Source organism: Scardinius erythrophthalmus (assembly GCF_964197995.2).
Source record: "Scardinius erythrophthalmus genome assembly, chromosome: 16".
Classification (NCBI taxonomy): domain Eukaryota; kingdom Metazoa; phylum Chordata; class Actinopteri; order Cypriniformes; family Leuciscidae; genus Scardinius; species Scardinius erythrophthalmus.
Window position 1 is genome coordinate 23,319,926 of NC_138236.1, and position 25,919 is coordinate 23,345,844.

A 25,919-nucleotide genomic window follows, 5' to 3' on the forward strand; every position below is an offset into this window, starting at 1 on the left:
GGCCATTTTAGTACAGTGAACTCATTGTCATGTTCAAGAAACCAATTTGAAATGATTCAAGCTTTGTGACATGGTGCATTATCCTGCTGGAAGTAGCCATCAGAGGATGGGTACATTGTGGTCATAAAGGGATGGACATGGTCAGAAACAATGCTCAGGTAGGCCGTGGCATTTAAACGATGCCCAATTGGCACTAAGGGGCCTAAAGTGTGCCAAGAAAACATCCCCCACACCATTACACCACCACCACCAGGCTGCACAGTGGTAACAAGGCATGATGGATCCATGTTCTCATTCTGTTTACGCCAAATTCTGACTCTACCATCTGAATGTCTCAACAGAAATCGAGACTCATCAGACCAGGCAACATTTTTCCAGTCTTCAACTGTCCAATTTTGGTGAGCTCGTGCAAATTGTAGCCTCTCTTTCCTATTTGTAGTGGAGATGAGTGGTACCCGGTGGGGTCTTCTGTTGTTGTAGCCCATCCGCCTCAAGGTTGTGCGTGTTGTGGTTTCACAAATGCTTTGCTGCATACCTCGGTTGTAACGAGTGGTTATTTCAGTCAAAGTTGCTCTTCTATCAGCTTGAATCAGTTGGCCCATTCTCCTCTGACCTCTAGCATCAACAAGGCATTTTCGCCCACAGGATTGCCGCATACTGGATGTTTTTCCCTTTTCACACCATTCTTTGTAAACCCTAGAAATAGTTGTGCGTGAAAATCCCAGTAACTGAGCAGATTGTGAAATACTCAGAACGGCCCGTCTGGCACCAGCAACCATGCCACGCTCAAAATTGCTTAAATCACCTTTCTTACCCATTCTGACATTCAGTTTGGAGTTCAGGAGATTGTCTTGACCAGGACCACACCCCTAAATGCATTGACGCAACTGCCATGTGATTGGTTGATTATATAATTGCATTAATGAGAAATTGAACAGGTGTTCCTAATAATCCTTTAGGTGAGTGTGTGTATATATATACGTATATAAGTTCAATATTTATTTTTCAATATTTTTCGACTTACTTAAATACTTTATACTTTAAATACATATACAGTACTGTGCAAAAGTCTTAAGCATGTTAATGTTTCTTTTTGCCATTAATTGTAATAATCCAGTGAGATTTCTGTATGCACAAGGAATCTGACAACAGCCAAGATGATCTGATCTCACCATCATCGAGTCCGTCTGTGATTACATGAAGAAACAGAAAAAACTGAGACAAATTAAATCCAGAAGAACTGTGCGAACGTCTCCAAGATGCTTGAAGAAACCTTATATATGTACTACACTAACATTTAAAAAAATTGGGGTCAGTAAGATTTTTTTATTTTTTTCATAAGTCTCTTATGTTCACCAAGGCTACATTAATTTGAGTAAAAACAGTAATATATTGTGAATATGAAATTTTATTACGATTTAAAATAACTCTTTCTATTCTATTTGAATATATTTTTAAATATATTTATTGTCAAAGCTTCAGTCTTCAGTGTCACATGATCCTTCAGAAATCAATCTAATATGCTGATTTGGTTCTCAAGAAACATTTCCTTATTATTATTATCAATGTTAAAAAAAGTTGTGCTGCTTCTTTTGCAACAGCTTTTCAATCAATTTTGATCAATTTAATGTGTCCTTGCTGAATCAAAGTTTGACTTTCTTTCAGAAAAATCTTACTGACCCCAATCTTCTGAATTTGCCTTAAAGTTTTGTTAATTGAACAGAACTATACTAAAATATGTTGTCCTCTAAGGTTCAACTAATTTGCTGAGTCTTGTTATGAGGCCGGGATGCAAGTTAATTTTTACCCACAGCTCCAGAAGTCCGTCAGTACACTCTGACCCTGAAAATGGCTGCAAGAGCGCAGACACCCCTGTGGAAGAGTCAACATCACCATGGCAACATAATGAAAGGCTTGGGACTCCCCAGCGAGAGAAGTGTCATGAGACATTTTCAGATGAGAGCTGCCATTGTTACAGTTACTTCAATCCTCTCAGCTTCCATTTCAATGTTCCACCGTTCCGAACTGACTTCACAATGACATTTAACCGTAAAACTCCACTGAGAACTGCTCTGTGTGACTGGAAAACCAGCTATGAAGGCAGAATCACAGGGTTTAAATCAAAACTCCGGCCGAATGCTGACTGACTGCTGTTTTTCTTAAATTTATCCTCATGTTTAACTCACGATTTCACAAAATAATACAATTACAATGACATCTATCCACATAATTCAGACTAATGTGCAGCTGATCATGTAATTATACCTTGATGTCAAACTGCAGATAACGTTTGTCCATCTCTCTGGACACAATGCTCTCAATGACCTCGACAGGAACCAGCTGGAAGCAGTCATAGGCTGGGCAGAAAATATTATGGGCCTCCCCCTCCTGGATCTTCAGATTCAGAAAACTGTCAAGGACAACATACTTGTATGACTGTTACATGATAATAGAGCAGCAGTGAGAACTGACAGTGACTGTAATGTGACTAAAATGCTGAAAGGCTCTAATAAGGAAAACGCTCACCTTTCCCAGCATGCTCTGCAGAACTCGTGACCACATGGGATATCAACAGGCTCCTCAAACATGGAGGCTGCACACATACAAATACCGCACTAACAGCGGAGAACAAAACAACCTTAGTAAGAGCAAAATTTACATCTATGTAAAAATACATTATACATAGATGAAACAGTATAAAATGGATCAGAATAATAAAAGGTTGATGAAATCACATTTAGCCGATTCAGCTCATGACAAACTGCACTATTCAAGAAATTTAGCCAAACTCTTCATACCTATTCAATGAATATCAAGTTAATTTCTGGTGTAGGCTTTCACTGGCTTTGTGAAAGTGGTGATAATGCACTGAAAGGAACCCGTTTTTAGACTACAATGTCTTCTTTATTGATATGTGAAAGAACTGATTGTTCACTTATGAACCAAGCTCACTTCACAAAGCATTTTAAAGGTCTTCTGAAAAATATAGATAATCCTGGGTGATATGCTGGTAAGTGAGTGTAAGAAAAGCTTACTTTTTTACTATTTTGTCATTTTAAGGCTGGTACACACCAAATCTAGGTAAAAGAACTAGCAGCGATGAAAGCCAACGGTTGTGACAGCTCACGTCAGCTGTGTCTGGGCAAAAAAACGTTGTGCTTGAACACACTTATAAAACTACAGCCGACGGCCAAATAGCATGTACGTTCATTCAAAAAGGGACGTGAACTAGGAATGTGAATATACAAACTGTAAATAAAGCAGCGCTTGCTTACCATTATGAATATGAATCATGCTGATCAGTTTGTCTTCACTTATATTAATTGGGCTACATATGGCCATGCCGCAATGAAAATATTTGCATATTGGAATATAAAGACGTAGATAAATATATAAGCACCTTCTTTGTGTGCCAACTTTTCTTCAGCGTTTGCTTGCTTTGTCCCTTTCGTTTTTCTTTTCGTGCACAGGTTTACAAAGCTAACCAGTTAACCAACATGCTCAACCGGCCAGAAGTGAGATTAAATACATAAAGTATATTTGTGCCATTTAACATATTTAATTATTGCAGGTCTGTGTAATATTTTGAGTTGGCATTTCACTGTTTTTATTCATAATGAGGAATACTGAATACTGATTTTTTATTTTTTTTAAAGGTAACAATGGTAGCAATTCATTGATTCAGTTTATGGGATTTGAGCCTACAAACTTTTAGTAGCCCCAATCTAACCCCATTGCTACACCACTCAAATCGATCACTGAATCATTTACATTTTATTACACAAACTGCAAAAAAATGAAAAACAAACTATTGCATATCATCTCCACAGAAGAGGCTGTAGAATTAACTACAAATATTACTAATAGAGAACCAAATCTGATCCCTCACCAGGGAGCGATCATCGTCAGCAGGGGTCAGGCTGATCTCGTCCGGAGAGGTGATGGATGAGCGGGTGGTGCGAGGCGTACGGGGTGAAGGCAGGGTGTCCCAGGTGTTGTAACCTCTAGGCGGGGGAGTGGGCATCTGAACACCTGAGCGCTGGCAGCAGTCTTCAGCATTAGACATCCAAGCTTCCAGGAGTTTCTCCCTGTCCCAATCTAAATTTCAAAGGGATACTTGGGTCAGTGTGCTTGGCAAAAAACAACAATTGGAAGTTTCACACCAATTCTAAAAAATATACATTTTCACATTTCAAATGTTTTGAATTAGCTGGAATTTACAAATAATGAAACCGTTTCAACAAGGCTGTTCCTCTGAGTGGGAACAACAAAAATACCCAGATGTTTAGTAGGTTGTTTTCCCACTGGATATGAGAAAACTTGATTGTAATCCAATTAAACCTGCCAGTCATGGTTGGTATACTCCCACATACAAGGAACAAAAAGGAGGTGAAGCATGCTACTAGCTAGTTAATCTTGTTAAAGAAAACTACAGTGAAAAATGTTAATTGACCATTTTTTTTCCATGACCAAAACGAGACAACACCACCATCATTAAACACTAACTGTGACTATACCAACATGCGTTAATGAAAGACAAAAACATAAGACAAAAGCAAAATATCTGTATATATATATTTTTTTTAAAGAGTAGAAACAAATATTAAAGACTGTTTTTAACAAGCCTCCATGAGCTTTAATGCTTGGGGTTTCCAGATGTCAGCAAACTAGAGCTTTTGTCTTAAAAGAATACATTTTCTGCCTGGTGTTTTACTTAAAGGGATAGTTCACTTTGAAATTAAATTTTGGTATGTTTTAGCTTACTTCAAGGGCATCCAAGATGTAGGTGTCTTTTTTTCCGCAGTAGTTTCAATTTTGATATTTTTAGGTCAAACCGTTCTTGTCTCTCAGTCATTTGATGCAGGTCTATGGTCACTGTCTCAAAGAGCATGCACAGAGTCCAAATTAAACAATTCCCCATCGTAAGTACACATTGATGGCCTAAGACACGAAACGAGCGGTTTGTGTGAGAAAACGAACAGTATTTATCATTGTTACCTCTTGAACACAACCACGTCCAAGTGATCTGAGGGCGCGGGCGGGTATAGATATATACACTAGATGTCGCCTTGCCTACGGTTTCGTTCCAATGAACTGCAGTAGCCAAGGCGACATATAGTGTATATATCTATACCCGCCCGCGCCCTCAGATCACTTGGACGCGGCTGTGTTCAAGAGGTAACAACGATATAAATACTGTTAGTTTTCTCACACAAACCGCTCGTTTCGTGTCTTAGGCCATCAATGTGTACTTACGATGGGGAATTGTTTAATTTGGACGACGGGGAATTGTTTTAATTTGGACTCTGTGCATGCTCTTTGAGACAGTGACCATAGACCTGCATTATATGACTGACAGACAAGAACGATTTGACCTAAAAATATCTAAATTGAAACTACTGCGGAAAAAAAGACACCTACATCTTGGATGCCCTTGAGGTAAGCTAAAACATACCAAAATTTAATTTCAAAGTGAACTATCCCTTTAATCTTCGCAACCTAGCACCCATGAGCATGCGTTCTCTCAGGGCTGCAAAAAAGCATTATATATTCTGCTCAAACAAAACTGCAAAAAACTGGCCACTGCTGCGACTAAACCTGCAATCAAAACTTCTTAGTGATGATCTCAACCATATTGTTTGCAATTCTGGTAATGGAATAGGCCTAAAGCTGCTTACGAAATCTCTGCATGATAACAAATTCATTTTTGCTGTTGTTTTAATTGAAAAACATTAACGTAATTTGGGATTACTATTAACGTAATTTGGGATTACTATTAGGAAATTCACTGTTTTAGTTTTTTGAGAGAGGTTTCACCAGTTTTCATAATTTAGAGAGTGTTAATTTATATGATAATATTATAAACCAGGAAACTTGATGAGTATATAAGTAAAATATATCAATCTTATGAGTTGATGTTGTCTTGATTTGTGCTTGTAAGTGAAAGTGCAATAATTCTGATGGAATAAAAAAAGAAATGTAAAAATGATCAGTAAACAATTTGTAGCAAACTAGTTGTTATCAGTTTAACTTGTGTAGCATGACTAAAGTTTTCATTGACTAAAACTAGACTAAAATACCCAGACTTTTAGGCCTGGTTTCACAGAAAGGGTTTAGATTAAGCCAGGATTAGATCTTAGCTCAATTAGGACAATTTAAGTAGCTCTTTTAAACGTGCCTTACAAAATGTGCATCATGAGACAAAACAATGGCACTGACATATTTTAAGATATGTCAGTACAAGTTGCTTTCAGTTAAAACAGCTCAAACATGCATTTTTGTCTGGGACTAGGTTTAAACCTGGTCTGTGAAACCAGGGGATAGTCATCTAAAACTTGATTAAAAAAACAACAACAACAAGTAAAACAGGCATTTGACACAGGACTAAGAATAAGACAATTAAAAAAAAAAGCTATTAAAACGCATGTCAAGACATTCAATCCATAATAAGTCCAAAAAGACATTACATTCTTTAAAAAAAAAAAAAAAAAAAAAAACTAGCTCCAAGCTCCAGTTTTCTGCTAACAGAACAAAGGTTCCTCTTGTTCAAGGCTACACAATGGGACAGTGGTGACATATAAAAAAGGACATATACTTTGATATCTTTGAATGAACTTATCGGTCAGCATCAATGAAGAGCACTAGGGTAAGAATAGATAAGAAATGCCACTTCTCAGTGGAAATCTTGGAGACAGTCCAGACAGCAAAAGACAGATAACAGTCCATCGACCAAGGCTAAACAAATAATTACAACCAAATAAAATTTACTTCCAAAGAAAGAAGCAAGGTTTTCCCAAATGAAAATCCTCAAAATGCATTACATCGGCAAGCCCAACTGTTTGTACTCTACTGTGTTTAGTATCATAGTTTTAGGAGTCAAAACTGTGAATTTGGGTTTAAGATTAAAAGAAGGGGAGACTGCATATTTGAGCCTCAGCTGGTGGTCTCAAGAGAGGCTGTGGCAATAATAGCAGCGCACACGAATCAGAGCTCTGCCCTTTTCTCCCATGGGTTCTAGTCATCTGGAACAAGGCCTGCTAGACAGCCTGCTCACATAATTGGAGATTATTAAAGAAAGCACTGATCCAATTATGAGTCTTGTGCCAGAGAGTTTAGCAGCCCGAAACATGAGTGCTCTTGTAAAATTAAGGAGAAAGAATCTGCTCTGAAATTACAAATGCTTTCTAGATTTGCTGTAAAGCAAAATACCAAATAGTTTATTAAACTTCTCCAGGCACAATACCATACCGGTTTCAAATGCACATGAAGCAATATTTTTCATGAGTTAGGAACTGGAAGGATAGCATCAGAATGAACCTAATAAGTAGACCAGCACTGAATATATGCCTACATATTTACACAGAATTCAAACGGCCAACCAACACAAAGTTCTACAAATTTCTCGCCCCTTGCATGTTTGTTAGTTAAATAATAGACAGAAGCATCATATACATAAAAGTAAGAAGCACTGTATCCATTCAAACCAAATTACATGGCCCATCAGTTTTTAGTCAAGTGGGTTTTGATCGAAAAGATTTAAAAAAAATGCTTAAAGGGTTAGTTCACCCAAAAAAGAAAATTCTGTCAGTAATGACTCACCCTCATGTTGTTCCAACCCTGTAAGACTTTCGTTCATCGTCGGAACACAAATTAAGATATTTTTGATGAAATCTGAGAGCTGGCTCACTCCTTCATAGGCTGCTAGGTAATTGATATCTGCCAGCCCAGAAAAGTTAGTAAAGACATTGTTAAAATTGTCCAAGTGACTACAGTGGCTCAACCTTAAGTTTATCAAGCGACGAGAATACTTTTTGTGCGAAAAAAAAAAAAAAAAAAAAAAAACTTTATTCAACTATTCATTTTCTTCTGTGGCTTTCTGGGCACGCGCTTCAAATGTGTGCCCACACAAAACTTCTCATAGCAAGCGGGTGCCAAATTGAGTTCTCTTTCACGTCTCCTTGCGCTTGAATGTTTAAATTGGCAAGACTTTGTTGTTTGGATTTTACTGATGAGCACTTTGTTTATTCATAATGTGAGCTAATAATTTGCAATGGAAGATTATACTCCTTTTTTTTTCTTTTTTTTTCTTGTATGTTTAGAAGAGGGTGGATTGGAATCCACTGCTGCTTCAATGTATATGTAATGAGTGATTATAATCAAGGTATTAATCAATATTTTTCCTTCTAAATATCAAATGAGTTGAATAACTTCTCTGGAGATTTTACTTTGTTATAGAAGTTACCAGTGTGATTACTGAAATGTTCTTTTCATGTATTCTTTAATGTCAGTATTTAATATATGAATGCAGTAACAGTGCTTGCTTATTTAGCCCGGCTTCCAGAAATGAAATAGGGACATGTTTTGTGTTTGAGAAAGGTCTTCAACATGTTAAAACACATAGGGGTCATTGAAGCAAATAGTTTAACACACACACCGGCACACAGCTTTTCCAAGGTTGGATTTGGCTAGGCTCTAACTATGAACAAGAGTCTCTTCTCAAAACATCAAGATAATGTGTTCTTTCTCTCAAGAAGTGCTACATTTTAGTCTAACTGGAAAGTAAGGCTTTAACTGAGAAATGGTCCCTTAATCTTCTTGCTTACAGGTTAAGGAACCACTGGCATTATTGGAGATTGACTTGAGTTGTTGTTCGGGACATGCTGGCAGCCAGCAACCCAAATGTGAGAACTGGAAGGTGGTCACGACGTAACTAAATTCAGGGTCCGAGTTTCAGCTGCCTAATCGATGGAGATATGCTTCAGTCTATCTGTATATGTGTGGAAAATTACTATGTTTATCAATTTCTTAGCCAATCAGAATCATTCAACCTGTAAGCAATGACGTAGCTTAGACCTTGGAAATGGTATAACTGCTGTGATCTTTGTAACTGTAAGTGGGGCGGCCTAAGAACTCCTGTGTAAGTCTTGAAGCTGACTTCTGCTGATGAAACTGCAAACTATCTTCAGTAAAACTTTTCTTCAATTTTTTATAATTCTGACTCCGGGTCTTCTTTCAAACATCTGGTCCTTGGGTCCTAATCTGTTAACCCCTAACAGTTTGTTTTGAATATACTGTTAATATATTCTGTCAATGAATGGAAGTTGTTTTTGAGTTCTAAAAAATAAAAAATAAAATTGCCAAGACTTAAAAACACGCGCAAATGATCAACTTTCAATTCTCTTTACATGGCATGTGTAAGCCTCTCTCTTTCTCTCACAGTGAGTGCCATGTGTGAGAGAAAGCGACAGAGGGCATCGGCCAATCGACGGTACATAAAGCTCAGAAGGCAATGAAATTATATCTGAACTAAACTTAGTTTTTTACCTCTTACAATCAAGTGAAATCATACAATTTACTAGCCATTGGCTAACCAAAGGCATTTTTAGGCACCTATCTTGAAATTTGATATGTTAACTTGCATTGTAAAGGGTTGCCCTCAGAAAAACCCAGTTGTCAACTATCAATATGTAGTTCAACACATAACAATTAAATTTGGGCCTGCGAATGGAGTCAAAATATCTTGTGACACAATCGTACCGTGAGCCCGAAGAAGAGCCTCTGCGGTGAAGAGAGGAGCTTGCAGCATGTCGGCCGTCTCCACTATCAGCATGTCCTTCAGTCTTCTGAGATCTTGCACTCTCAAACCTTCATAAAACTTAAAAACAGACAGAGTTACGTGTTAATCATTCAGTCACAGCGAAATTAGTATTTAGCCATCTGCAATAAACTCTTATATTTTTATTGTTCTAAAAAAATGCAGGTTAAAATCTGTCACATCTGGACATCAGGGCTTGAGGCCAATGTTAATGTCCAGAAATTCCAGAGTTTATTTGGAGAGCTTACCTCCCTGCGGTCTAAGGCTGCATACTCTGCCTCGATATCCTCGGCATGGGGGTCAGTGGAGAAGACCATCTGAGACTCCAGACTGAGCGCAAGCTCCTTATGATGCTGCCTTTCTGCACAGTCACATGGGGTCTCCTTGTTCTCATTCTCCGCAAACAGGTCTCCACCACGCTTCACCAGAAACTGCAGAGGGGTTCGAGAGGGAAATACTGTTAATATACAGTTCATATGTTCACTTTTGAAATGAGTTTTCATTGAACTATGAAAACATACTGTAAATGTAATGCATGAAGATCAACGAGAGAGAGAGAGAGAGAGAGAGAGAGAGAGAGAGAGAGAGAGAGAGAGAGAGAGAGAGAGAGAGAGAGAGAGAGAGAGAGAGAGAGAGAGAGAGAGAGAGAGAGAGAGAGAGAGAGAGAGAGAGAGAGAGAGAGAGAGAGAGAGAGAGAGAGAGAGAGAGAGAGAGAGAGAGAGAGAGAGCGCAAGTGAAGTCTCTCTCAACAGTATTCGGCAGCAGCGTCAGTAATAGCGAAACTGTAAGTTTATCTGCTCCAAGAACAGGGCAGTTATGATCTCGCTAGTGAGAAATTAATGTAGCTTTTAAGTTGTTAAATTATTTTACAGATAAAATCTTTAGAGCAGCGCTGACGACACGTATCTGTGCAAGTGTGTGTCCATACTGTATGAGTGTGTTTGAGAGGGAGAGAGAGCATTAGAAAGAGAATTATGTGCTTTCCATACATAATAAAACTATTTTGTGGCAAAAAACATGGAAATAATTTGTCGTTTTTATCCTATGGTCTACTATATTTATTTGCTCGGTCAGTGTCATTGTGTTTTTCTTTTTTTTTTTTTTTTGCTGTTGTAGGCTGTAAGGACCTTTGAAATTACTAAAATCATTTGGGAAGTGATATGGAAATGTAATGCAGTCAAGATCTGCCTGAAATTACTTAACCCATGCGTTTCCCTGAAATAATTGCACACCTTAGAACATTCGTCAACCAATCAGTTTCAAGCCTTCAACAGCCCCGTAGTATAAGTGAAGAATAATGCGTTTTTTGAAAAGTCAAGCATGAAAACCTTTTCTAGTAGACCCCAAATACAAAATCAAATCTTTGAAAAAGTGCATTATAGGTCCTTTAATCTAATTTTAATCTAAATTTCAATATGTATTAATACATTTTAACATTTCAAGTAGTACAAATTAGTTAACATTAGTTAATCTGTTATCAACATGAATTAACAATGAAAAATTTTATATTTATTATTTAACATTAGCTTTAAAAAAAAAAAGTGATGTTCAATGTTAGCTTGATACCTAATGCATTACAGTGGAGAAAATAATTATTTGATCCCCTGATGATTTTGTAAGTTTGCCCATTTACAAAGAAATGAAGGGTCTATAATTGTTATGGTAGGTTTATTTTAACGGATAGAGACAGAATATCAACCAAAAAATCCAGAAAAAAACACATTATATAAAGGTTATAAATTGATTAGCATTTGATCGAGTGAAATAAGTATTTGATCACCTACCAACCAGCAAGAATTCTGCCTCCCACAGATTGGTTATGTGCCCATGTAAGACACAGATTAGTCCCGTCACTTTAAGAAAGTACTCCTAATGCCAGCTCGTTGTGTGTATAAAAGACACCTGTCCACAGAATCTGTATCTTCCATTCCAACCTCTCCACCACCATGGGCAAGACCAAAGAGCTGTCAAACATCAGGGACAAGATTGTAGACCTGCACAAGGCTGGAATGTGCTACAAGACCATCAGCAAGAAGCTTGGTGAGAAGGAGACTTTTGTTGGTGTGATTATTCAAAAAAGGAAGAAATACAAATTGAAAAATCAATCTCCCTCGGTCTGTAGCTCCACGCAAGATCTCGCCTCATGAGGTACAGATGATAATGAGAAAGGTGAGGGATCAGCCCAGAACTACACTGGAGGAGCTTGTAAATGATCTCAAGGCAGTTGGGACCACAGTCACCAAGCAAACTATTGGTAACACACTGAGCCGGGAATGTATTGGAATCCTGCAGCACCCGCAAGGTCCCACCGCTCAAGAAGTCAGAAGCCTGTCTAAAGTTTGCCAATAAACATCTAATGATTCAGAGAAGGCTTGGGAGAAAGTGCTGAGGTCAGATGAGACCAAAACTGAGCATTTAGCATCAACTCAACTCGCTGTGTTTGGAGGAAGAGAAATACTGACTATGACCCCAAGAACACCATCCCTACAGTCAAGCACGGAGGTGGAAACATTACGCTCAGGGGCTGTTTCTCTGCTAAGGGTACAGGACGATTTCACCGTACTGAGGGGCCAATGGACGGGGCCATGTACCGTCAAATCTTGGACGAGAAACTCCATCCTTCAGCCAGAACACTGAAGATGGGTCATGGATGGGTCTTCCAGCATGAGAATGACCCAAAACATACCGCCCAGGCAACAAAGGAGTGGCTCAAGAAGAAGCACATTAAGGTCTTGGAGTGGCCTAGCCAGTCTCTAGACCTTAATCCTATTGAAAATCTGTGGAGGGAGCTGAAACTTCGAATGGCCAAGCAACAGCCAAGAAACCTTAAGGATTTAGAGAGGATTTGTAAACAGGAATGGACCAAAATCCCCCCTGAGATGTGTGCAAACCTGGTGACCAACTACAAGAAATGTCTTACCTCTGTGATTGCCAACAAATGTTTCTCCACCAAGTACTAAAGCATGTTTTGCTTGGGGATCAAATACTTATTTCACTCACTGAAATATAAATCAATTTATAACCTTTACATAATGTGTTTTTTTCTGGTTGATTTTCTGTCTCTATCCATACAAATAAACCTACCATAAAAATGATTGACCCTTCATTTATTTTTAAGTAGGCATACTTACAAAATCAGCAGGGGATCGAATAATAATTTTCTCCACTGTAACTAACATTAACCTTATTGAAGCTTATTGTAAAAAAAGCAAAGGAAAAATGTTTTTAGTACATTGTTGTCATGTAAACGTACCCTTAGTATTATGCTATACCTGTTTCAGTGTAGACAAGTGCTGTGTGCAAAGACTATTCCCTATTCTCTATATAGTGTTCACTATACATGATTTGGGTCAGAAAAACAGTGTCAGTGCTAGTGTTGTCACGATACTAGAATTTCTAACTTCGATACGATACCTTAAAAAATATCGATATTCGATACCATTTTCGATACCACGGAGAAAAACTGCCACAATATTAAGGGGGTATTTTTTTTTTTTATTTAAAGCTGAATATAACAAGTCTAGAACATGACAATGAGGTATATTTTACAAAAATGTCCTGAGTTCTATCTGTTAATATTTTTTCTTTGGACCAGAGCTATATGAGCTGTTGTATTTTTATTACCTACTGTTATCAAAGATTAAAATATACTGTAACAAATGCATTGTTTATCGGTCATAAATGCTGGTTAATACATTAACGTTATTATTTGATGAATAGATTTAAACACAAACGTGCGTGCATAACATGCGAAAACAATGCTCACTGGATCGACATGAAGTCAAGTCAAGTTACCTTTATTTAGCCTATATAGTGCTTTTAACAATAAAGATTGTGTCAAAGCACTTAACACTATCAAATTGGAGGATAGAGTGTCAGTAATGTATAATAATAAGTATGTATAATAAGATTAAACATTCAATTTTCAGTTAAAGGCATTTCATTATTGAATTCAGTGATGCCATTGACATTGTCTAGCTCAGTAATCGCTAATGAAGGCAAATTGCAGAATTAAATCATATTTTCTTTGAATAAAGTTAAATAGGCACAAGTTAATTTACATTTGACCACAGTTAAAATATTTACTTCTAAGATTCCTCAGTCAGATTATATTAACTTTAAGAATTACAGTGGAAAAACGAGGCAACACACTTATAACAACAATACTAGGCCATCTTGGTTAATGTTTCAGAAAAGTTAAAATGAGAAGTTACAGGGGAGTTACAGTTAGTTATAGGGGAATTCAGAAAGAGGTGACCCATTGATGGTGAGTAGCATACAGGTACATGCTGCTAAATGGTCCCCCTGGAGCTTGTTCGATTAATTAAGTCTGTTTTCAGAATTTAAAAAAATGATATTGATAGCCAAACAATCTTTTGGGTGCCCGCAGCCCGCTCAGTGTGAAGCGCGTGTCCGCGCTATTCTCCGAAATGCCAGCTCGCGGTGTGTAGCGCGTGTCCGCGCTATTCTCCGACATGCCCGCTCACAGTGCGTTTTTAACGCGTGTCCGCGCTATTCTCCGACATGCCCGCTCGCGGTGTTCTTTATCAACCAAAGGCGGTCGCGAGGGCGCCGCACTCGCTATCTTTCCATTCACTTCACTTTTTTTTTCTTTTTTTTTTTTTTACGAACTTTATTATGAACAATACACAGTACAATAGGTACAGAGAACACCAAATACTATGCAACCTGCTCAGCAAAATGAAATGTACATTCACTTCACTTTTGCTATTTAAACAGAGCGAATGAGACGAGTGCGGTCACGTGTGGTGTTTGTCAATGCCCCTTTGGAGAGAAGTTAAAGTGACAGCTCGGCTAGTATGGGAGTATCGATACTTCGGGACATTAGTATTGGTATCGTTCAGATATTTCAGTATCGATATTTATCGAAATATCAATATTTTTGACAACACTAGTCAGTGCACATGCACATTTTGACAAATACAAGCACCTAGGCTACAATGTGTTTTACATACCTCCACACATGTCTTCATCCCTGAGGCAGCGGCATAGTGTAATGGTGTGTTCTTTTTGTTATCAGTGGCACTAGCGTCTGCACTCTCATATTCACCACGGTCCAGTTTGGCACCAGTCCACTTTAGGATCATCTGGAGGCACTCAGCCCGCCTGCGTTCATCTTCATAGGGCCGGGCCAGTCGCGGCTGCAGCGCCCCTTCAGATAGCAGGATATGCGGCCCCATGCACAACACATGCAGTGCAGACTCATTGTGCACGTTACGTTTGTTGGGGTTCCCATCCTTGCTGAAGAGGAACGACCTGTGAAAAGATGGCATGATGAGTCACAAATAAATGGTAAAAACTAAAGCACTTAGGCTAAATATTGCAAAATAAATTAGTAATCATTAGTTCCGCTGAAGGAACAGATTTTGGGGATATATCGATATTAAAATTCTGACGATACAATAGGCTGATGCTTATTTTGACATCACACCACCCCCAGATAGAACATATAGCTTTCCAAATCTCTTTCCAAAAATTATAAATTGAGCAACACTGGCCTGCTGATTCAGACCCAGAATCTTCAGCACATTTGTAGTTGAAACAGCTGGTTTGCCTTAAAATAACTTTCAAAGCTTGGCACCTAAGGTTCCTCACTTTTTAGGCCAAAGCATTTCAAACTGGACAGGAAAAACAGCATAAATTGATTGTACATGACTTGAGTACTTCTAACAGTATGAAAGCATTTAAGAACAAATCATCCTTTATAAAATCACGCCTAGAGCCTGACAGATGGCCTACGAGTGTCAGATTCAATTGTTATGCGGGTCAATGACATATAGGAGAGTCCACAATGATGGAAAGGTTTAAAAGATGCTTAATTCTTCAAATTGTTCCCTCTGTATTCATGTCAAGAGGTGTAACCATCCAAAAGTAATATCATATTTATTTTCCTGTCACTTTGAATAAATCTGAGTCTTAATCATGTTTTTTTTTACTTGAAATATATAACAAATATGGATTATTAATTCATAAATATCATTATATTTTTGAGTTGTTGCACCACATGACATTTTACGAAATTTACAACCAGAACCGACCTTAGTTTGTCATAAAAAGGTCAAATTATGAGATATTTTAAAACACATATTGACCTTGACACACAGTCATTTGGGTTTTCATGATTATTTATAGTATTATTTATTGTAAAATGTTTTCATGTTGGTTAGACCACATGACTTGTATTTGGCATTTTATTTTATGCCCCCCAAAAAATATCAATATTAATTTTAATTCAGAAATTGAAAATATGCTCATCAAAGAAAAGGTGTATTCAAGTCACTGATGAAATGTACTTTAATAAATTAATGAAATTTTTTACAAAATAATACATTAGGCCTAATAGATGCCAAAACAGTGCCATTGACCCATAATGATTGTTAGAGATAAATAAAAACAAAGCAGAATGCCCAAATGCTAAATATTCCTGGAGAAACTATGTCTTACCTGAGTATGCGTGTCATGGCATGTCTGGCAGCATAATGGAGCGGGGTGTTGTGTTGGTACGGTTCCCCATATGAGGTGTTGGGGTCTAGTGACTCTTTGAACTGAGGGTTGCCCTCGTAGAGCTGATAGGCCAGAACCTCATCGCCATTGATCAGTGCCTTACGGAACTTGGTGGCCGTGTTCCCCATCTCTCGCTTCCCAGCTCTCCAGAACGATCAGACCTCTTCAGCCTGTGGGCCCACAGATAGCAGACATGGTGTGCTTCCTGGGAACAAGAATAAAGCAAACATTGTGTCCAATGTACGGAGAACTTCATCAGATAGGCATTGGCTACATCATATAGGCCAAACTCGGTCCTGGAGGGCCACTGTCCTGCAGAGTTTAGTTCCAACTTGCCTCAACACACCTGCCTGGATGTTTTAAGTAAGAGCTTGATTAGCTGGTTCAGGTGTGTTTAATTGAGGTTGGAGCTAAACTCTACAGGACAGTGCCCCCCCAGGAGCAACATTGAACAACCCTGATATAGGCCAATTACACACTGTAGAGTTTCAGGAGTGACAACTGCATTTAAATACAGGAGTGAATCCCCTGAATTATTATTCTGTGTGTGAATGGAACAAGACTCACTCCCACAATTGCAAAGATTCCAATGTTCTGACGTTTGTTATCCACTATTTTTGACCAAAGTAATATTACAGCGACCAAAATTCTCGTTATTTTCCTACGATTTTGACTAAACCACTGTCAACAAACATCAAGCGTTGTGTTTTGTTTATGCTCGGAAGGCTGCTTCGTGAAGCATTCACTTGAAGTGTTGCCATGTCCACTTAACATAAGCATTTTAGGGCTTGGCACATAAAACAATCAGGTTTATGAAGTTATTATATCAGAAAGGTGAGGGACAAATATTTGGTCTTATTTTCAATCTAAAGCATTTGGATTTATTTCAGTTTATTATGGGATTTTTCTTGTTTGGTGTCATTTCCAACAAGATCTGTCAACACGAATGAGTCAAGCCTCTTTCCCAGTGGTTTTCTTGCACCATGCATACAGAAGAGAGAAAGATCTCTGATGATGGGTGTTTAAATACATCATTAACAAATAGCCTAGTTGTTCAGTTCGGCTCCGTACACACTGCGTAGAATTTTTGTAAATGCAGTTGTTACTACCTGAATTTTTGGGAGTCAATTCGGTTGTAGAATGTAGTTGAATTATGTGCTTACAGAATAGGATTAAGCATTAAAAGGCGAACTGACAACTGAATTTAACATCAGTGTCCACATGGTCATAGCAAATATCGGAAACATTTAACTCCACCACAGAGCATGCTATTTGCGAAACTAGCCAAATAGAAAATAAATCCTATTTGAAAATCTATTAAATGTATGACATTTACAACCACGTTTAGTCAAAACCTGCAGGAACAGGCCTGAAGTGTTATTAGGAGTGAACTGACTCCCGAGTCGCCACCATAACCAAAAAGCACTTACAAAACAAACTAATGTGTTTAACTACAGAAGAGGCCTGACAGAAACAGATGCTAAACGTGTCCCACTTCACATGTGTGCCCTTTAGAAGACCTGCAAGAGCATAGACGCCACTGAGAACTGACCTAAAACCAGCGCATCTTCTACACAAATCCTTGTCAACCATCCAGAGAGAGAAATTAAAACAGGTCTTGGATCAGAGGCAGACGGCTAATTGTCTCAACAACACTGACTCATTCTCTGTAGGAGCTTGTGAGGAAAGAAACAGACTTCCTCCAGGAACACTAGGGGCTTCCGGCTCACTCCGCCAACTGCTGTCGGCCTACTGCGAGCAGGTTCTGTCGAGGGGCAGGATTCAGCAGGGCAAAAGTTATGCCCCCAAAAATGCCATCTGTCAACATGGACACCTGAGGTGTCAGTTGTATTCATATTTACACTGACATTATGGGTGTAGTATCTCAACAGCCGAAAAAATAAATCAGGCCATTTGCAATAACAGACTCAATTTCACCACAGACAGGCAACCTCATGGGTAAAAACTCGACTGGCCTAGTTTCATGGCTAACCTCTTTGGGTGGTCTTGAGTTGGCTTTTATAGAGCTATAAGAGTGAACTATATTTTAAAGAGGGGTCTCAGTCACAACATTAAAGGGATAGTGCATGCAAAAAATTTAATTCTGCCATTATTTACTCAGCCTCATGTCAATTTCTTTCTTCTGTGAAATGCAAAAGATATTTTGAAGAATGTCGGTAACCAAATTGTTTTGATTCCCATTGACTTCCATTGTATCTGGGGGGAAAAACACAAAGACATTTCTCCAAATATCTTATTTTAAATTCCACAGAAAAAAAGAAAGTCATGGAGTTTTGTTACAGCATGAGGGTGAGTACATAATTCTCATTTTTTAATGAACAATCTCTCTAAGCTTCTCCAAGGCAAAATATACCAGAAAGCCACTCGGTTATGATGGCTTAACACACACATCATTTTATTATTTTTATATCAAAGTGCCCCATATCTGCAGGGAACTGGGTAACACTTTATTTTACCGTGTCATTGTTACACACGCTACATGTACTGTAGTAATAACTATAAATCATGCATAATTACAAACAACTAACCAGGGCTGGACTGGGACAAAAAATCGGCCCGGGCATTTTGGCCCAGACCGGCCCACTATATGATCATAAACACCACCCATCTTTGCACGCCCTTAATTATATGCATACCAACTCCTATTCATTAAAACCACTAATGCCAGGTAATGAGTGAGTATAGGAACAAGTGAGAGTTAACAGATGAAATAAGTAAAAATTTGACATTTATTAATACAGTTGAACTATACTACACAGTGATGAATCCTGAAACAAGCTATAAGCTGCATTGGCATAGCAATACAAGTGTTTCTTACAGGATTTTTGTTAAAACTGGTGGTGGGACCTCAGTCCTTCTAGGGGGGTTCGGGGGCATGAGAATGTTTTTTGCATTTTAATTTTAAATTCATCAATCTGGTGCACTTTGAGGGTTCAAAATTAAAAGCTCCAACCCATATTCAGTGTGCAAATTAAACAAAGAAAAATTCAAACCTCTTTTAGTTACAGTGTCTATTTACATTACACCTACTACATAATAATAGTTATAATATTAATCCAATGACAGTAATAGCCATATTTTGTAAAACAAATGCACTAAAAAATAAAGGAAACTTTCATAATTAGTGTTGTACCAATTTCTATACTTGAAAGAGGTAAGCACATGATCTTTTATTTTGACGCAAACTGCATCAAGCTTTTATTTTGGCGGAAAACATGGTTTACAAACGCCTCTCATTAAATTTCTAGTGAATTGCGGTAATCGTCAACTATGCAGATTTGGAAATAATCTGTAACTGGGTTATGGGTTCCTACACTCATGACATGGCCTAAGTGTTTTGAAAGTAGTTCTGCTTACCACAGGCTCTACACTTTCTCATCTCTCTCCTGATCCTCCTCACTATCCTCATCTGCCGCTGGAGCTGATGAAGGTCAGAAAACATATATTTTGACACAGTTTACAGTGTCTGCTTTAAGGGCCTGGTTCTATTGTTTCACGCTTTTTCTCTGCACATTCCTTGCGTTTCTTCTCCATCTCGCTGATTATTTTGATAGATACACACTGACACTGCTGCACGCTCGTAGCCTGGTTCTACCAGACTCTCGTACATTTCATTTGTACAGAGAGTCTGGAATCTCTCCATTGAGAAACGTTTACTTCCTTGTAGGCGGGTTCTCTGTTAAAGTTCAAAACTATTGGATCTGCCCAGAGTCACTCAGGATCTGCCATAGCCAATCGCTACCGTGTGGTCGTGACGTATGTCATGCGCCGAAACCGGCCGGAAACATTTACAAATTCTAAATGTATATTTGACACTAAGGACAGTGATGTATTCAGCCAACTGTCGAAGCTGGGTCTAATCATTAACAATACGCCGCTGCGGTCGTTTCGGATCTGCCGCAAAAGCTGTACAGTGATCACCAAGCTACTGCGCGATACGGAAACAACTTTTCTGCCTCCTTCACTTGGTCCTCCATTAGTGCAACAAGAGGGGAGACGACAACACCTATCGGCTTTGCATCCCTATCGTTCGCCTTAGCTAACTCATTCACCACTAGAACTGCCATGGCAGTCATTTTGACCGTTTTGAATTTTATATCTGCAATGTTGAAAAAATAAATACAATCCTGCTGGTACCTGACTTTTCCTAAAAGTGTCTGTATTTTCATTTAAAATGTTTTTCATATAAATTACCGATGTAAATTACACATAAGACAAAAAAAAAAAAAAAAAAAAGAACATATTTACCTATTTCGGCCATAAACGGTCATATTGACCGCACTGAATTTCGCGGTATTATTATACCAATATACGCAACAATAAAATGTGGTAAAAAAATACACTAAACATATTCAACAACAAATCATTTAAATGTAATGATATTCAGAACAGAACAAGAATGAAAAAATAACTAAAGCCAAAATGAAATGCTTTATAAGCGAAAGTGAAAGTAAGCGGTGTTGGGCTCACGTAACTCTCTAATTAGAATCAAAATGTTTCAACATTTGTGATGTATTTGGATGCTAAACTATTCTTTATCATAGGCTTTGAACTTCACTCACGTTCCAATATCGACGGAAAAAATCATCCTCTTCACACGCATAAAAAGGTACGAATTGTAGCCTACTAGTACTGAGAAACAGAGCAGTGGAATTTTTATATGTTAGGTTGACTATTTTATTATTATATTTTATCATGGCTATAATGAACAGGCTGAAATGCTGGAAAATGGTGTGTGTGTGTGTGTGTGTGTGTGTGTGTGTGTCGGCGGGCGCGGGCGCGGGCGCGATCGAACAGTGGAAACATGAAAACATAGGCTATACTCTTCGTCATTTTGTTCAGGGCATCTACGAATATTATTTATTTATAAATTATAATTAAACTTGTTTAAATGTACAGTTTGGTGTTTTGTTTTTAAAAGACATCCTAATACAATAAATGCATTAATCTCTCAATTGGGGATTTATCATTAAAGATATAGAGTTTTGAATAGCGATCAAAATGACCGCTTGCGGCAGTTCTAGTAGTTATGGAATTCTGGCACTTCTAGTGCTGAGTGAGCTGGAAAATCAAACTTTTCCCGAACCCCGTGGGGAGGAGGGCCACAACATCATGGCCACCAACAAAACTTAGCAAACATTGTTCTTGCTCCGACTTTAACTTCTGTATATTCGGCAGTTTTGCAACAACGGACCGAATAGCTTTTCTCACATCTTTCTCCGCTGCCATTACTCCAACTCCAACTGACGCACTACATCTACGTCATCGTTCTCAGCCACTCCCTCTGTTCGCTGATTGGTCCTACAAAAAATTGATTTCTGGAAACCTAAGAATATACAGCAGTCCCAGACGTAGTACTGAAGTAAAATGAAATTGAGCGGAAGTACGTAGGAGGGCGGAGCCAGGCTAGCACGCTCGCTCACTCGTTTAAAGTTGTGATTGGGCCAGCCCAGTGTCAATCAAGAAAAGAGCCAATGGGCCGCTGATCTACGTGTTTCATGGGCTAGTCTGTCAGAAAAAAAAAAACTAACACTGACTTGTTTTGACCAATGCATTACACCGGCACAAACCCAGCGCCGCCAATTAAGCAAAACAAAACAAAACAAAACGAATGGGCCGCCGATGTACAAATTTTTGGGGCCGTTAAAAAAATAAAATAATAATAATAAAAAGTATGTATGAGTATGAGATGTATCGGCCCAAAAAGCACGTCGGCCCACCGGGAAAATGCCCGGTATGCCCAATGGCCAGTCCAGCCATGCAACTAACCCTAAATCAAATCCCAATCCTAACCCCAGTAAGTAGGCCTACATGTAGTTAATTATTAATACTCAGTACTTAAATGTAAACTTACAATGTAACACGGACACCTTACAATAAAATGTAACCTGAATTGTAATGCGCTTGTCATATCTTCCCTTACAAAAAGATATATTACCATGCTACCCATAGTTTCCACCATAAAACAGTTGTTACTCCCGATAATACTATGGCAATTTGAAAATATTTCACAAAAATAAGTTTTTGTTTAGCAGCTGCAGCTGTTTCGTACCAGCAGTGCTTGTTGGTTTCTTGTTTTGTTCATTTGTATGTATGTTTTTCTCCATCACATTCTAAACGCATCCATATAATGGACTTTCAATAACTTTTGTGCTTTTATATGTCTGTTATGTAAACATTAGGCCTATATTAAGTAAACTTTTAATTATTATATGCATCTCAATTGCATAACTCTAACATTTATTTGCATAGCACTTTTCACAATACATATCGTTTCAAAGCAGCTTACAGAAAATGCATGCCTCTACATTACAATAATGCTAGTCATGTGGTGTCAGCATGGCAGCACCCACAAGTGGGCGACCCACTCCATGTAGAACAAAACAGCTTTTTCTAGAAGCCTGATTTATCTGAAGCCTTCGTTTTATGTGGATGTACATCATTTATGTGAAATTTCTCAAAAATGCTACCTTTGTGTGCAAATGTTTAATTAGCAAAAATTCCTGACTGCACCTTTAAGAGACAGAGAGAATGTAAAACACGATCTGAAGCAGACCTCATTAAATCTTTTATGGCTCGTCATCAGTAGCAACAACAAATGTAGTAACTATGGCATTTTGGAGCGGACACTATGGCCACCATAGTAACTTCTGTAAGGGTATTAAGATAAGTTAACGTTTAATTTCTCCAGTTGGAGAGTGAAATGCTCGGCATGCAGGAAGTCAGCTGGTGTGTGTGTGTGTGTGTGTGTGTGTGTGTGTGTGTGTGTGTGTGTGTGTGTTCTTGCTGCTCCAGATTATTTGCGCTGTTTATAGCCAAACGTCGATTTCCTAGAAGGGGCTGGGCGACGTGTTTACAGCCTCTGCAATTTACATACACATTACATAGATACACACTCGAATCACGAGGAAATCAACACTCGACTATGCTCTCATGTATTGCAAAACATTATTTACACTGACGAAAATAGTCACCGGGGCGTGTTTTCAGCGACTGTTTTAATAGCTGGACGGTTTTATTTTTTCCTGCACGTTCCTTATTGCGCACAAAAGCGCATCTTTTACTTCTTTTTATAAAATCAATACATGAGCTGCTCGCTTATGTACAGATCAGTCATGATTACTGTGCTAGCTTGGCAACTTGTCAACCAAAATGTTACATCGAAGAGAGAGATGCAGATTGTTTATAATAAGCATAACTTATAACCATATGACACATACACGTATTAATAATACTGCATGTCGTTATAAACAAGTCATCTCCCCGATGGAGATCAATACAGTCTAAATAACCTACTTACCAAATTAGCACGACGATAGCGGCCGTTTTTTCTATTTCTGACTCCGAATGATTTAGCGGTTGTCTGGTGAAACTCTTGACCAAATAAAAATCTGCCTCTCGCCTTTGTTGTGAACGAGTCCTCCTCGGCCGCCGTGAAGCCTCCGTCAATCACGCCGATGCCTTCACTGAAATTCTGTATTTCAAATTAAAAGTCCCACCAGTTGCGCTCCCATACTAAAGTACCGAAAGGAAGGGTGGTCTTATTTTTAAGCGCGATTTTTCGTTACTGCAAAGCGAAATTAAGTTTATTAATCTTAGATTAAAAAATACGATGTTGTAAATAAAATACGATTACACAAATTTTAATCTGTTGTAATCATTTATTTTTCTGACACCCGTAAATTAGGCTATATTTTATGACTGCTAAATTAACCCAGTTTAAATGTAATGACGATAATTTTGGTAGGCTAACTATTCTATTTTAGAAGTGGTAATGCAAGTATTTCTAAAAGAAAATAATCGTTAAATAAACAACTTTGCTTTTGCTTTGTATATTTTAAAAATTAATAAATTAGATTAATACATTGACTTCCAGCAGAGTGCAGCAGCACTGCAGCACAGATCGAACTTTTGCCAGTTTCCCTGGTGTTATTGAATTAATTTATCATATTTTAAATTGGAACAAATGTAATCCCTCATCCCAGTTCCATGGTATATAGTTACAATTTCTATTTATAATGACATCCATGCTGAGATGTGTATTTACTGTGTTAAAATTGCAGTCCGTTACTGATTACAAATTACATTAAGAAAATTGTAGCATAATCTATTAGACATGTTTCAGGTAATGTACTTCGTGTTGATTACTTTTATATTACTTTTATCACATTTGAATGGGATTACTGTGTGTGTGTGTGTGGGGGGGGGGGGGTAGAATCAATAGTTTATGAATAATTCTGTCATTCTGTAAATACGTAATCATGTAATCCATAAAAAAAGTAGGCTAACTGTATCTGATTAGGAGCATTTTAAAACAGAATATAGTCTAATTACAAGCCCATTTTTTTGGAATCTGATTACCAGTTATTGCATTTGGTTACACTTTATTTAAAGGTGTCCTTATTACGCTGTAATTATATATTTAAGTACTGGTAATATTAAGAAACTGCATGTACTTATGGGGTTAGGGATTAGGATTTGATTGAGGGTAAGTTGCATGTAATTATGCATAATTTACTGTTATTATGCTAACATGTGTAACAATGACACTGTAAAATAAAGTGTTACCTTACATTTAACATATTGTCTCACATACAATCATATTGTTTTCACAAGCTTGGGGAGTGATTCTATTCATTGTCCCCTTAGCAATGAATGGGTAGGCTAATTATGAAAACAAGACTTTTATATTGTCTCCTTGTAGGTGATGATTACAAATATGCTTAAAAGTTGGCAAATTTCTCTATGAACTATTTTTGATACATGTCAATGTCTTTTAAATAGAAAATGTTTTTAAGGCATTCACCCCCAATAGCATACATTTTACATTTTGGAATTTACAAAATACTGAAGAATACTGACATCACTAGTACTGGGAAGTGGGAAGCTCGATTAGTTATTGAACACGATAACAAGAAACGTGATATAATATTGAACACCAGGTGGCAGTGTTGTAATAAAATGTTGCTCCTAATAGCCTACTTAACGTTGCAAACACGCTTCAAGTTGCACAAATGAACTAAATATAAGTATTTAGTAATAAATATTATAGTTATAAATAACTATAATAAGTATTTTTAGCTATAAATAACCAAATATAAATGTAACAACTGTTTAAAATGTCAGACAAAGACGAGACTGCATTTGTAAAATTCCATATTGAATAAAGATTCATATTTTAAGATTCATATTTTGAAGACAGATGTTATAGCTTAACTGTAGCATATAAACTCTGTCTAAGAGTTCACAGTGATCTCTGTTAAATTCGTATTTTTTGTATCTTTTGTATCCACTTTTCTCCTTTCTTTGTCTTTTTTTCATACTATAAAAGTCAATGGGGCCCATCAACTGTTTGGTTACCCATATATATTCTTTTGCGTTCAGCAGCAGAAAGAAATTCATACAGGTTTGGAACAACTTGAGGGAGAGTAAATGATGACAGAATTTTCATTTTTGGGTGAACTATCCCTTTAATTACTTAACAGGCTAATTCAAATCCAACAGTTCGCTCCTGCTGCAGGGTAATATCATCAAATTCCATGACATTTTAAGCTGTAAGGGCATTCTTAAAAGGGTGTCCCTTATAAGTAAAGTCTCGAAAACAATGGACCATTGAGAGAAAATGCAAGGCTTCACTCTCTCAGAGTTAAACCTGTCTCATGACCCTATAAAGCTTACATCATTTGATATAACACTGCCTGAAGCCGTACAGAAATACAGCATTTGGGGATTTTTTTTAGAAGGATTATTATTAATATCATAATTTTTGGTTGTTGTT

The 25,919-nt window shown here is 37.8% G+C and overlaps 1 protein-coding gene across 2 annotated transcripts in view; it reads right to left on the bottom strand.

Moving 5' to 3' along the window:
* Positions 1-23,622, bottom strand: part of ankib1b (ankyrin repeat and IBR domain containing 1b) — a 37,181-nt gene extending 13,559 nt beyond the window's left edge. For both annotated transcript variants that reach the window (XM_081389183.1, XM_081389182.1), the window contains exons 1-8: positions 23,442-23,622; positions 16,061-16,325; positions 14,572-14,872; positions 9,844-10,026; positions 9,538-9,655; positions 3,890-4,098; positions 2,527-2,615; positions 2,266-2,410 (exon numbers count right to left, since the gene is read on the bottom strand). In XM_081389183.1, coding sequence (XP_081245309.1) covers positions 2,266-2,410; positions 2,527-2,615; positions 3,890-4,098; positions 9,538-9,655; positions 9,844-10,026; positions 14,572-14,872; positions 16,061-16,248 — 1,233 coding nt within the window. In that variant the 5' untranslated portion in view covers positions 16,249-16,325; positions 23,442-23,622. The remainder of the gene's footprint in view (positions 1-2,265; positions 2,411-2,526; positions 2,616-3,889; positions 4,099-9,537; positions 9,656-9,843; positions 10,027-14,571; positions 14,873-16,060; positions 16,326-23,441) is intronic.
* Positions 23,623-25,919: the final 2,297 nt, after the last annotated feature.